Here is a 13,376-nt window from a genome sequence, read left to right as displayed (position 1 = left end):
TAGCGGTCTGTGTGTGTGTGTGTGTCTCTTAATCTGTGCGTTCATAAACTCTGTCCTGTGGAGGCAGGATTAGAAGATCCCACACGACTAGCGGTCTGTGTGTGTGTGTGTGTCTCTTAATCTGTGTGCGTTCGTAAACTCTGTCCTGTGGAGGCAGGATTAGAAGAGCAAATTAAAGCGCACTCAGCTGTCTATCATTTGCAGCACATGCATGTCAGATTTGACCCGCCAGCAGAAATCGCGATTTTAAACGCCTCTGTGTGTGGGCTGAAGCAGGGATGCCGATACACCGCCCTCTGGTGGTAACGGGCAGAGTCTGCACAGTATAGAGTGAACAAATACGGGTAATTAAATCCACACGAAGAAAATGCATGCTTTCTTAGTTTTTTTTATTTTATTTTATTTTATTTATTTATTTATTTTTGTTGTTGTTTTACCTCCCCCAAGAGATAAAAGCTTTTATTTTAAGGAGTGCAGTCTGACCGCAGCTCGCTCGTTGCAGCTAGCAGGTGCACTAAAAATCACATTACCTAATGTGTATAAAATAATAATAATAATAATAATACAGTTAATTTACACTGCGGGGTGAAATTTAAAGATCATTTATCATTGCATGGTTTTTGCGCTAGCCAGGCTTGACTTTGAACCGCCCTTCGCTTCATTGTGTGGAGAGTTTGGCAGACAAGACAAACAGACAGACAGACTAGATAGATAGACAGACAGACAGTCAGACAGCGCATATGGGTCCGCATTATTTATTTATTTTTTTTTTTTTTGACGACCCTAAGTTTTAAAAAAAAAAAAATGCCAATAACCTAAAGTTGAGGGAACACGAAGAAGCTTTGTGGCTCGGAACTTGGTTTCAGGAGACGAGGTTTCAGGCCGCTGTTCCTGAAAAAGACGGTTTATAGGAAGCATGAAATACACAGAGCGAAGAGAAAGCAGAACAAGTCGGCCAGCAGAAGGAATATCTATAAGGAGACACGGCAGAAACGGGACGTTTGGTGAATAGGCATGAAACAGGGTCTCAGACTGGATGCTTTCACTGCAGGACTACACTTCCCAGAATGCTCTGCGGGGCGAGTTCCTCACTGCACCTGTGTACGTCATGGAGTCAGGGTGCAACCCTCCTTATTAAATTGCAGCTATGTGTGTGGGGCGTGGCAGAGGCTGTCTACGATAAAGGTAAGAACTCATTTTGACTAAATTTGTTGTGAAAGAATTTTGACCTTGAAGAGGTCATTCTTTACCCGGTGCCTGCGTGTCTATTCATCTGGCGCCCTCTTGCGACGCCACTCTGCATTGCAGTCCCTGCGTTTTAGGTGTGTGTGGTGTGTGTGTGTGTGTGTGTGTGTGTGTGTGTGTGTGTGTGTGTGTGTGTGTGTGTGTGTGTGTGTGTGTGTGTGTGTGTGTTTTTTTAAAGCAACAACTTTGCCCAACAGCATAAAGCCAATGTACTTTTCAGCAAACTGGGTTGTCAACAAAGCCTTCTCATTGACAGAGTGCACATGATTTGAACATGATCTGGGACACTGTAGCTTAAAACATGACATTTGCACAAACTCATGGATCGAAATAAGACTCCTGTTGCATAGCAGTTTCACCTGTTCCGGATTTTACTACCGAACTTGATCAGCCACAGTGTGTACAGGTAACAAGCTCAGGTGTGCCTTACTGAATTCATAGTAAAACCAGGAATGGATCAAACTGCTATGCAATGGGAGTCTCATTTCCATCCGTGCATTAAACAGAGTTTCCGACAAATCCCATACAAATAACCTCATCGGTCGGTGTGTATTTTACTGGGAGTTTTAATCAATCTGCGATGCAATGTGCGGCGTATTTCCATGCCTGTAACTCGTGTGTCTACTATGTGTTATTCAAGCGCACTGTCATTTTACATGACAGGCACCACGCTTTAGAGGACGCTAAAGAGAAGGGCGGGCGTGCCCTGCGTGCTGTACGTCGTGGCGTCACAACACGGCTTTTGCAGTGGATGGTTGTGTTATTGCCAGAAATGAGAAACTGCTGGCAAAAATTGGTCAAGGACAGCCTCGATCTCTATCTCTGTCCGGGTCCAATCTTCCACATTGCACGCCGGTATTTTACCCGTTCCCGTACCTTCAACCGACAGCTAGCAGAAGCGACGGCGGGCATGGACCTCGGCAACATGAGGAAGGGTTACAAAGAGGACAAGGAGGTTAGTTGCAGAATGTTCATTTGACAGGCGAGTGCTCGCTGCGTGTCAGTGCGAAGCAGCCGTCACTCTGTATTGATGCAATAAATTGTGCTACAAAAAAACACCGCATGCATGCAGATTGCGCGGTCCACTTCGTGGGTTATATACCTTAAACTACCTTATGCGAATTATCTGCTTTACGAAATATATAGCTGTTAGTTTTATATGTGATAATGCGCTGAGTTTGTTTGGTCCTTATTCACGCCTTAACAATTACAATCGAAATAGTAACACCAAATACAACATGATTATCACGTAGCTTTAAAATACCTTTACAGACTGAAATAAAAAAACAGCACCTTTTCACAGCACATAAATGCATTTGACTTTAACGGTGGATTAAAAAAAAAAAAAAAAAAAAAACGTGTCATGATTCAGTAATTCCAATTATTAAAGATTATTTTTTTTTAAAAGACAACGTTTTGACGGGTGGCTGGTTGAGATCGGAGCGCGAATGCATTGAGAACACATTGTGAACTGTGATGATGTAATAGTAAGGACTGTGCATTCTGTCTAGATCACGTGAGAATGCCTTCCCCTATGCGGTTGGCATCGCATTGGCACGCTTCGTTTGCACTTCAAGTATATGCTGCTTGTGTTGCTGTAAATGGATAATACCGCAGTGTTATTGAAGAGCTTCATCATACATCGCCGGCTGTCAGCTCAACGCGTTTCTCACTGGCCGGTTAGGTAACCCTGGAGCAGTTTCCAGTGCATAACCTAGACTCTGCGACGCTGCGGTTGCTGTTCTTGACTTGTTCTGATATTTAGACACAGACGCTATATTTAATGTGATAGGTGCTGTTTGGTCCATTGCAGTATATCCACATGATTTAAAAAAAAAAGTGAATCTTCTAAAACATTCTGTTTACGCACTATTGATTGACAATACTATAATAATAATAATAATAATAATAATAATAATAATAAATAAATATAATGAAACCCACACTAATTGTGTTTGTAGTATTTGTCGTAGGCATACGCAGGTCCGTATGCGTCCCGACCAAGGATGGTTCTAGTTGGCCTGAGAGTCTAGCAGATCGCTTTTTTTGGAGAAAAACTCTAGACAGGACAGAACGTATATCTTGACTGACTTTGATCGCACGGGCCCTCTACGTGAATATATATATATATATATATATATATATATATATATATATATATATATATATACATATATATATATATATCATACATCTGGGCGACAGTCGAGTAAACAAATTGGTTTCATATCACGATGTATCACGTACAGAAACGATTGACAACTGGTGGACCAATGTATGTACATTCACCTAGTGCTACGCGGTACAGATGTCTTGGTTCCACGCAAGCGTCTGACATACAACAATTGTTTTATTGCTGAACGTATATTATATATATATATATATATATATATTTAAGACCATATATATATATAATATATAAATAATATATACATAGATATGCACAAGAACGCACAAACCACGCACGCACGCACGCACGCACGCACGCACGTGAACACTTGTTAAAAAATCAATTGCAATCCGAAACGTCCTGATTTCGAATTTTTAAAATTTTTTTATTAGTTAGTCACATTTTTGTTTACTTACAAGACCTTTTTCATTTTGGTTTTGCACCTTATTGTACACAGCGGTTTTTTTTTCCTTTTTTTTAATTGATATATAATTTGTGTCTTGTGTTTTTCGCAGGCATTTGAAGAAAGCCACTTGGTCTCCCTGGATCCCATTAAGCAGTTTGCAGATTGGTTCGACCAGGCAACAAAGTGTCCCGCGATTGGGGAAGCCAATGCCATGTGCCTGGCCACCAGCACCAAGTAAGCAAGCCATTGACTTGCTTAACCAAAGAACCACAGGGCTGTACCAGATTAGGAAGGATGGGAGAGCGAGAGAGAGGAGGCAGGGTCTTGATTCATGTTTTATTCAGTGTTTCATCTCCTCAACAGGAGACTTGTGTTTGCAGTCAGCTAGGTGCCTTGCAGGGCTGGTCCTGTCCACCAGGGGCCGCTAGCTAGCCAAAATCCACTGTGGAGCTCCTCTGAGTACAGCTATGGCTATTACGGGGGGGTGGTGGCGGCATGTCTTGGTTGTATTAAGTGTTGGTTGTCTAACGGGGTTCTCTGGTCACGCTGTCTTCGTCCCCAGGGAGGGAAGACCCTCAGCCAGGATGGTGCTGCTCAAAGGATTTGGTCAGGAGGGCTTCCAATTCTTCACAAACTACGAGAGCCGCAAAGGAGTGGAGATGGTGAGGAATGAGCCACAGCAGCACTGCACTTATATATAATGTGTGTCATCTATTCCTGGTTTTACTATGAGTTAATTAGACACTGAACTTGTTACCTGTACACTGTGGCTAATCAAGCTCGCAGTAAAACCTGGACTGGGTGAAACTGCTATGCGATAGGAGTCTTATTTCCATCGGTATGTTTGGTATAAGTAGAAAGGAACAGTAGATCGTTGCATCATTAACTATGTAGTAAATGTATTAAAAATATATATTTTTTCTACCTACAGGAAAGCAACCCTTTTGCATCGCTTGTGTTTTACTGGGAGCCCCTGAACAGACAGGTAACAATGTCATGCAGAGTACACCTCTTTCCTGTTACGCATGAAGCTGTATAGCTGGGAGTTTCTTGTAAATCCTGCTGGGTTAATACCTTTACAATGCACTAGTGATAACATAAAGGATTCAGTCAGAAGTAATATTGAATATATTAGAATCCCCCTCCCCCCGAAGGTTCGGATCGAGGGCCCGGTGGAGCGCATTCCAAGGCAGAGCTCTGAGGAATACTTCCACTCCCGACCCAAGAGCAGCCAGATCGGAGCCTTGGTGAGCCGGCAGAGCACCATCATTCCTGACAGAGAGGTGAGCTGAGCTGAGCTGGGGTGGGCTGGGGTAGGCTGAGCTGAGTTGGGCTGGGGTGGGCTGAGCTGAGTTGAGCTGGGGAGGGGTGAGCTGGGCTGGGGAGGGGTGGGCTGAGCTGGGCTGGGCTGGGATTGAGTGGGCTGGGTTGAGCTGGAGTACGCTGGGCTGTTTTGTACCGTGAAGAGATCTTTTTTTTTTTTTTCTTCCTGTCTTAGAAAAATGACTAAATAAAAATGAGCAGAACTGCAAGCTGCACTTTGCCTGCAGACCTTAATAAATGTGCTCTGACGTGGAGGTGTTTCCATGATTTGGTTTGATTTCAGTTCCTGAGGCAGAAGAACGCGGAGCTGGAGGAGACGTACAAGGAGAAGGACGTGCCGATGCCTGATTACTGGTGAGTCCAGCGGAGGCCACGGGACGCACGCTGTAGCAGTACACTGCTGATACAGGTCCAGACCAGAAGTGGTTAAGACGCTCGCTTGCGGTGCGCAGGGTCGTGGTTCACGAACAGCCTCCACCCGGTTACACGCGCATCCTGGCTGTAAATGCAGTGAAGTAATCAGAACTACCTGGGTGTAGATTCAGTCCGAATTTAATATTCTGAAACCCTTACATTATTCTTTAAAAAAATACTAAAATATATGTGATTGAGGCGTATATAAAAAACAAATCCTAATTTGGATATATTATCCTAAAACTGATCCTTAAAAATAAAATAAAACATATCAAAGCCCTCTACTAGTCGTTTCTCACAAACTGTATTTCAAACCGTAGTTGCAGCCACCCCCTCCCGCCCCTCATAAGTGATCTCTTCCTCCATACCGCTGTTCTCAGAGCCCCTTTTGGTCTCTCCCTTGGCAGGGGTGGCTGCATCGTGAAGCCGCAGGTGATGGAGTTCTGGCAGGGCCAGACTACCAGGCTCCACGATCGCATCGTGTTTCGCCGGCAGACGGAGGGAGACGGCCTCGAGGGCACAATGCAGCACAAGGGAGAAGGAGGATGGGTATTCCACAGGCTGTCGCCTTGACGATGAAGATTCCAGAACCCCCTCCAGAAGGCGGATTTCGGTGGTCCTAAACTCACTAGGACAGTTATTGGTATTTATATATTTTTTTAAACTTGCATCCAAATGCGGTACCTCCTCATCTTTCTCATTTTTTTTTTCTTTTTTTTTTTTCTTTTCGCAGGACCACAGATTGACTTTTAATTTTTTTATAAGCACTACAAATACTAGAATGCATTGCGACACAGCCTCATTGTTGGGTTTCATATTGAAATTGTGAACGTCTTTGTCTGTTTTTTTTTTTTTTTTTTTTTTTTTAATGTTACTATATGTTTGTATAGCAGAAATAAAGGTTTTAAAAATAAAAATAAATTAATTAATCAATTTTGTTTCGTTTACTTGTGCTTGCAATGAAAATGGCTGCTGCTTGTTGCCAAAGGCATTGAAACAGGTTCTTTGGTGCGGTGCTTTGTGCTTCCTGTAGAGGGCAGTAGGACAGGTTTTGGATGCCTGATAAAAGCTAAGCCAGTTCAAAATGTGTAAATTTTATTTATAATACAAGCCTTTATCCAAGGCGACTTACAGAGACTATATTAATTACTGAGTTAATTCATCATGATTATAATAATAATAATATGTATATCTATTTGAACCCCATACAAGTTGTGGAGATTGTCATGTTTACTGTTGCTAGGAGACAAGGGTTTTGCAAGAGACAGCGTGTTTGGGAGGAAATGCGAGTATGAAGGAGAAAACAGACGTGTATCTCTCCCACTCTCTCTCTCTCTCTCTCTCTCTCTCTCTCTCTCTCTCTCTCTCTCTCTCTCTCTCTCTCTCTCTCTCTCTCTCTCTCTCTCTCTCGAAACTTGTCCTTATTGAGTTGCAGTCTTTTTATCTTGTCGCGAGGCGTGGCAGAGTAACCTTACACAGCGTGTCCTGTTTACACGAGCTGTTGTAACTGAACACTGTTATTAGGGCTGAAGGTATTCCTCAGGGCTATAGTTGGATACCTGAAGCGTGAGCTGTCAGTGCAGGCAGTGTAGATCTGGGCAAACTAGTTGAAAAGTTAATACCGCACGTCAGAGGGCGTGACAGACGGCGGCACTTTAAGCATTGATGAGAGAATTGATCCCAGGTGATCAAATGTTTACAGTGTTGTGCCAACAGCAGCATAATTTGTTGAAAGTGATTTTTTCTTATATAATAATAATAATAATAATAATAATAATAATAAATATTATTAATAATATTATGAATTTCTCATCCTGGTTGCAGGACAGCGTTGTGACGCATGCCAGATTGCAGGAAAATGATAGAGCCCATGATGCAAATCGATTCCGCATTTGTAACCCGTTTCTGTGACGTCCCTCTTGGATCATTTTAATTGGTTGAGTTCCAGTTTTGGGATAGTGAACACAGAACTGTGGAGTCGCCAGGCACCTGATCCACTGAACTCAGTTTGTGTAGCTGATGCATGCGTAAAGAATATTCTATCTGAAATAATGAAAATGTGAGGGGGGCATGCCCCCTGTGTAAATTACTATAAATGGCATTCAATCTCGTACAGAATGGATCTGCCCACATCTTTTAAATATATAAATTTACACCTCAGGCTATAATTTATATTCTTCATAAAATCATTTATTTATAAATTACATACAACTGTTTAAATAAAAAAAAAAAAAAAAAAAAAAAACAACAATTCATTGACAAAAACAAAAAAAGAATTGTGGGCACCATTGTGTATATTGTACAACTGTTGAGAAAACACAAGCATGTTTTGGTTTTTCTTCTGCTTCCTTTGCCCTGTCAGACTCGGTCATGCAAGCATTGCCCTCAAGGATCCCTTATGGGACAATTTTACACCATTCTTCTAGAAGGAAAGTAAAAGCAATTGTGCTCTGTGCCTGTGTGGGCTGATTCTCGTTTTGCAACATTGTTTCTCAGAACCCCAATCCTCTTTTCATTCGTGGGCTCTTATCTACAAAACTTTAAGGATGCTTGTTTTTATTTATTTATTTCTCCTCTGAAGGACACTTTTTTTTTTTTTTAAAACCATCCTTTTGTTTAAATCATGTTTTGAAACCGTTTCAGTTGTCTCTTTGTGAACTCTTTTTAAATGAAGCGTTCCTAACTATCCTTGTCTTTATATGGGAGGCACTGGGAAGACACAAGTGCACGATGACCTCATATGGAAGACACAAGTGCACGATGACCTCATATGGAAGACACAAGTGCACGATGACCTCATATAACGAGGATGCTATTTCGCACTATGTAGAAATGGTGGAGGGGGAGAAAAAAACCAAAACATTTTCAATTAAAAATATTATGTTTCCAAAACAATTTTTTCATCTATTTTTAATGTTTCGTGCATGAAAAGGTTGTGAATAGGCCCTTTCTAAATAAAAACTTTCCATAACTTTATAGAACTGATATTTCATACTTTACAAATTCATACACAAAAATGACTGTACTAGATACAGTATAGTTAGAGGGGAATTCAAGTCATCACTTTGAAGTAACTAATATTGTATATTCTTAACCCCTCCCCTTTAAGGAGTCGATAAAACACAGGAGCTGTCTTTAAAAAAAAAAAAAAATCTGTTAATCGACTTTACCAAGCAGAACGGGCTTGCGATGCAATCAGTCTGTTTGGTAAACTTTTCTTAATTTAAAAAATGTTAGTTCAGAGGACAGGCGTGTTGCCCGGCTCTATTGTTAAATAAAGTTGTTAAGCTCATGAGTTATTTTACATTCATTTTCAAAAAATAAATACTAGGGGTTTCTGGATTTCAGATGCTATCAATTCATTTTGCTGCACAAAACAAAACATAAAAACCCCAAAATACATATACACCATTACAGCCGTGCAGTGTAATAACCCAGAGAAAGGCAGGCAGCACTGTGCCATAGGCATCGCCGCACAGTGGGCAGAGATCGTACTGTGTGGTCCGGCTCTAGCAACGCAGGAGCAATCGTATGGCTGGTACAATGCAATGGCTTACTAGCACTTTTATGACAAAATCGGCATGTTTTTACTCTTTGCTGCCCATTGCCCATTTCTGAAAAGCCACTGAGAGTGAAGGTCATTTGCTGGCTATGCCCCGTTTCCTGTGCGTCCAGTAAGAAAAAAGAAAAAAAAAAAATCAGATGTGACCTAATCCAACCCAGACCTCCATAACTAACGTGGAATGGAGGCTTCTTGATTCTCAGCACCTGTAAGCATTGCCCTCTCCTGTCCAACGTGTGTGCGTGCGTGCGTGCGTGTGTGTGTGCCCAACAAGAGGTCTTGAACCCTAAAACCAATTAGAATTTATACAACATAAACGGACAGGCAAACTGTAGGTGTCACCAGCATTTGAAGTGCAACTCTGGAGTACTGACAACACGCACGCACGCACGCACGCACATAAATATAAAACCTGTATTTTAAGGCCGGTATGATTTTTGTTTTGTTTTTTATTAGATTTTTCTGAGATTTTCTTTTTATTGGTATCGCAGTCTGTCATGGACTGTTAGTGTTTCTCCTCGTTGTGGTTTTCGCTGTTCGTGTTTTCTGGGAAGAGATTTGGGTTTTCGGCCAAGGTAGCTCGGACTTTTTTCTTTTCTTTGAAGCGTCCGGAATGCGACACCTTCATGTGCCGGCCCTTGGTGGCGGAATTGTCGACAATCTTCTCCAGCCTCGCGTTGAACTGGCTGTCACCTGCGCTGCTGCCCTCGTCCTTGTTGCCGTGGTTACTGCCGTACTCCGCCGGGATTTCGTACAGAACTTTGGGCTCCGACTTCTTCTTGCGAAGGAAGGTCAGCTTCCACCAACTCTGCGAGGAGGACGGGTCTGCCATGGCAATGCGTGACGTGTCCTGGAAAAACAGGCGTGGAAAAAAAAGGTGATATATGGTAACATGTAAAAAATAAACAGATAAATAAATGTGTGTGGATAGAGAAGGAGAAAAATATTAGATTGTTTTTTTTTTTTACTTTATTTAAATTTTTTGCATATTAATAACAGTAGAAATCACAGTAGTCTTTAAATTGTATTTATTTATGCACCATTATGTGTTTTCAATGGCATAAAAAAATACCATTCCAGTTTCACCTGACATATTAAAAAAAATCGCCAGGAAGAGTTTACCTTGCTCTGGTTAAACGCTGACTGCATTTAATACACACAGCAATGTGGAGATATTTCAATCATAATAATACATGTAAAATAATGTGTGGAGTTGTACTAGGACTTGAAGTAAAGGGATTGATCCCAATCCTGTCTGCAATAGGAAGACGCTGCTAATCTGGCAGGACAAGAACTGGTTTTGCATGATAGACCCACAGCTTCACCAAGTCAACATTAACGATGAAACCAGCCTGTAATCTTTGTCAGTTGCCTCCTTGTCTGGATTTTATGGTGCAGTACTTAGTAAAGCTTTATATGAATCAATCGCGTGAGACTTTCAACTGATTTATTGCCAGTTGAAATTTAAACCATCGCTTTTTTTTTTTTTTTTAGGCGATGCAGAGTAATAAATGCTGTGTTTCCAGGATACTGTGCTAACAATTGTTGAGATAAAACTATTAGAAAAAAGCCTGGACCTTCTGCTGGCAGGTTCAAAAACAGACGGCTAACAAGACAGGGAAAAAAGGGATCTGTTTTTTACAGGGTTCACCAAATTGAAAGAAAAAAAAAAAGCTTCAATAGCTAATCTTTTATCGTAGTGCAACGATTGCGTCATTGGAAAAATGTACTAAGAACCAGAACTGGCTTAAGGGCATGAAAGGAGTCATTTCTGCTTAAGCAAAAAATATAAAGAAATAAAGATGCCACCTTTCCTATAGCTCAAAGGTTAGTTAACTTGGCCAAAAGTAACTCAGATTTCATGTGACATTGTGGCTAAGCTGTTGTTGTATTATTATAGTGATGTCATATAATTACCCCCCCCCCACTTCCAATGTGCAGCACAGGAAGTGAGTGAGACGACAATACAGTTGCACAGGAAGTGGATCAATAGTGCGATGGCAGGGTCATCCCTATGTAATATAAATTGTCAAATAGGCTTTTAATAAAATGTTTCAGCTAGCACCTTCAGAGGACACTAATACATGAATGGAAATAAGACTCCCCTTGCATAGCAGTTAGATTCACTCCTGGTTTCACTACGAGTTTAATAAAACGCACCTGAGATTGCTACCTACACACACTGTGGAGAGTCAAGCTGGTAATAAAACCTGGCATGGGTGACACTGCTATGGAATAGGAGTCTGATTTCTGTCACGCACAGAATCAGGACAAGTGAGACACAGTCCAGATTGCACAGTTTGAAGTATATAGAAATACAACCCCAGGCTGTGCAAACAAACTAACTAGCTGATCAAACCGGATTTCTGAAAAATGCAAAATGCAACATGGCATTTAAACATGACGATGCACAATGTAATTCAAAAACTAATAATTATAGTAATAATAATAATAATAATAATAATAATTAAAACTGTGATTGCAGTGGGATTGAGGAAGTATATAATTTTGGTTTGGCACTTTGCACGACGACTCTGAAAAATGGCCGTATCTAATATTCTAACATTCTTTTAGTTTCAAATTATTTTATAAGCGTGTTACTAAAGGGTATCTTGCTAGTTGTTGTTTTTTTTTTTAATCATTATCACTGTACTTTTTTTTAATGTTATTTTGTTATATGCAAATTTTCCAAATTTAAATACAGCTGATCTGGTGTAGAGCCAGTGATTGACCCCGGAACACAGGAACCTACAACACGACACGTGATAAGGGACCAGGAAGAAGCCGCCCAGGCAAAGAGCCAATACATATTCAGCAAACAGAGGGAAATGGGCCCCAGTGATAATATCGCTATGAAAAATGAGATGAAAGAAACTTGATTATTTAGCACTCCTTTATTGCAATATAAATGATAAGAACTTCTAAATAGTTACCAGGTATTTCTGCAGTCAGCTCTGGGTCATTAAAGCATTCTGAGTTACTGACATTGTACCTGCACTCATTCTCTAACAATTACACAGCGATTACCACGTAGTACGTGCTCTGTAATTGAAAGCATTGCATGGTCAATGCTGATCTGACATTAATTACTTGAACCCAAGCCCCTCTCTGCACTGCAGCCCGGCCCTCGAACCACTGAGCTACCCCCTTGTACAGAACCTGTGTGTTTGTCGTGACAGAAAGTAACTAAGTAGCGGAAATGAACACCACTATGCTCCAGATCTGCCTAATGATGTAACAGGAGAAGGAAGAACTGCCGATCAAATATTCATGATCCAACACTTTATTAACTATTAAGAGGTTAAACAAAGCATAGAACCTAGCAGGTAATAACCTTGTGAATGCTTGACTCAATAGGCACCTCTAACTCGCGTAGTTAGATGTGTGCAAACGCATACATGCAGAGCGATACCAAGATCAGTGAGATATGAGAGTACTCCATTAAATTGCAGGAGTGAGAAAATGAACACCAAAAAAGTTGTCCTGTGTTCTCATCTTTCCTTTCCTTTTCCCCTTTTTTTCTTTTTTTTCTTCCCCCTTCTTTTCCCCTTTCTCCTTTTTCTTCTCTATTCCTCCTCTTTCTTTCTTTTCCTATTTTTTTTCTCTCACCACTATCTTTTCTCCCTTGATATGAGGAGACTTATACTATTTCATGGGGATATTCGTGGATTCGTCGTTGTTTCGTGTGGTTTTTCATCGGATTCGTATTCGCGTTCGGTACTTGCCATATCTACATACATACATACATACACACTCTTCAAGTAGCATGGGGCCAGTACAAGGACCCCAGAAGAAATACTGTACTGACATTTAGTTACATTAAAAACCCTATAGCACCCCATCCTAAATAACATGATGTAGTGTGTGATGCTACAGATCTCAAATTGTACCATCCATTTTACAATGTGTATGCATAACATTCTTCTATAAACATATATACTGTCTGTACCACAGATAAAAACAGTCAAAATAAGAGCCTCACCTGCTGGTACAAGTTCTTCTGAAGGATTCCTTTAACCCTGTGCTGAGTGTGTATGATCAGAAGGTTTAGCTGTGAAAAGTCATACTCTGCATCTCACTGACTGCAACCTGAGGTCAACTCATTCGCCGACATGCTTTTCTGTTTGTTTCAAAATCTTTCTTTCTTTCTTTCTTTAGCACTTCCCCTCGCCGCTCTGCAGTCTGTGAATCAGGTGTCTGCTAGCAGGTGCATTGACTCTGTGTGTGTGTGTGTGTGTGTGTCTCTCTCTCTCTCT

General features: G+C 41.0%; 2 protein-coding genes across 3 annotated transcripts; one reads left to right on the top strand and one right to left on the bottom strand.

Moving 5' to 3' along the window:
• The first annotated feature begins 1,969 nt into the window (after nucleotides 1-1,969).
• pnpo (pyridoxamine 5'-phosphate oxidase) lies at nucleotides 1,970-6,410 on the top strand. Of its 2 annotated transcripts, XR_005947657.1 has the most exons (8): nucleotides 1,970-2,200; nucleotides 3,931-4,055; nucleotides 4,384-4,483; nucleotides 4,753-4,806; nucleotides 4,976-5,104; nucleotides 5,428-5,498; nucleotides 5,966-6,201; nucleotides 6,292-6,408. XR_005947657.1 is itself a non-coding variant. In XM_041231571.1 (7 exons), exons 1-7 carry the CDS (start codon nucleotides 1,997-1,999, stop codon nucleotides 6,129-6,131), a joined length of 849 nt encoding a protein of 282 aa, XP_041087505.1. In that variant the 5' UTR covers nucleotides 1,970-1,996; the 3' UTR covers nucleotides 6,132-6,410. The 2 variants fall into 2 exon arrangements, 1 of the variants encoding a protein (XP_041087505.1); XM_041231571.1 differs by having other exon boundaries at nucleotides 5,966-6,410.
• A 1,389-nt stretch (nucleotides 6,411-7,799) lies between these two features.
• On the bottom strand, nucleotides 7,800-13,319 carry LOC121302039 (proline-rich protein 15-like protein B). Its single transcript, XM_041231835.1, has 2 exons — nucleotides 13,103-13,319; nucleotides 7,800-9,970 (listed from the first exon to the last, which is right to left on the bottom strand). The coding sequence occupies exon 2, from the start codon at nucleotides 9,950-9,952 to the stop codon at nucleotides 9,626-9,628; it is 327 nt and encodes a 108-aa protein (XP_041087769.1). The 5' UTR covers nucleotides 9,953-9,970; nucleotides 13,103-13,319; the 3' UTR covers nucleotides 7,800-9,625.
• Between the last annotated feature and the right edge of the window lie 57 nt (nucleotides 13,320-13,376).

The sequence above is a fragment of the Polyodon spathula genome, chromosome 28 (assembly GCF_017654505.1).
Source record: "Polyodon spathula isolate WHYD16114869_AA chromosome 28, ASM1765450v1, whole genome shotgun sequence".
NCBI classification, from domain to species: Eukaryota; Metazoa; Chordata; class Actinopteri; order Acipenseriformes; family Polyodontidae; genus Polyodon; species Polyodon spathula.
This window is presented reverse-complemented; position numbering and strand designations above follow the sequence as displayed.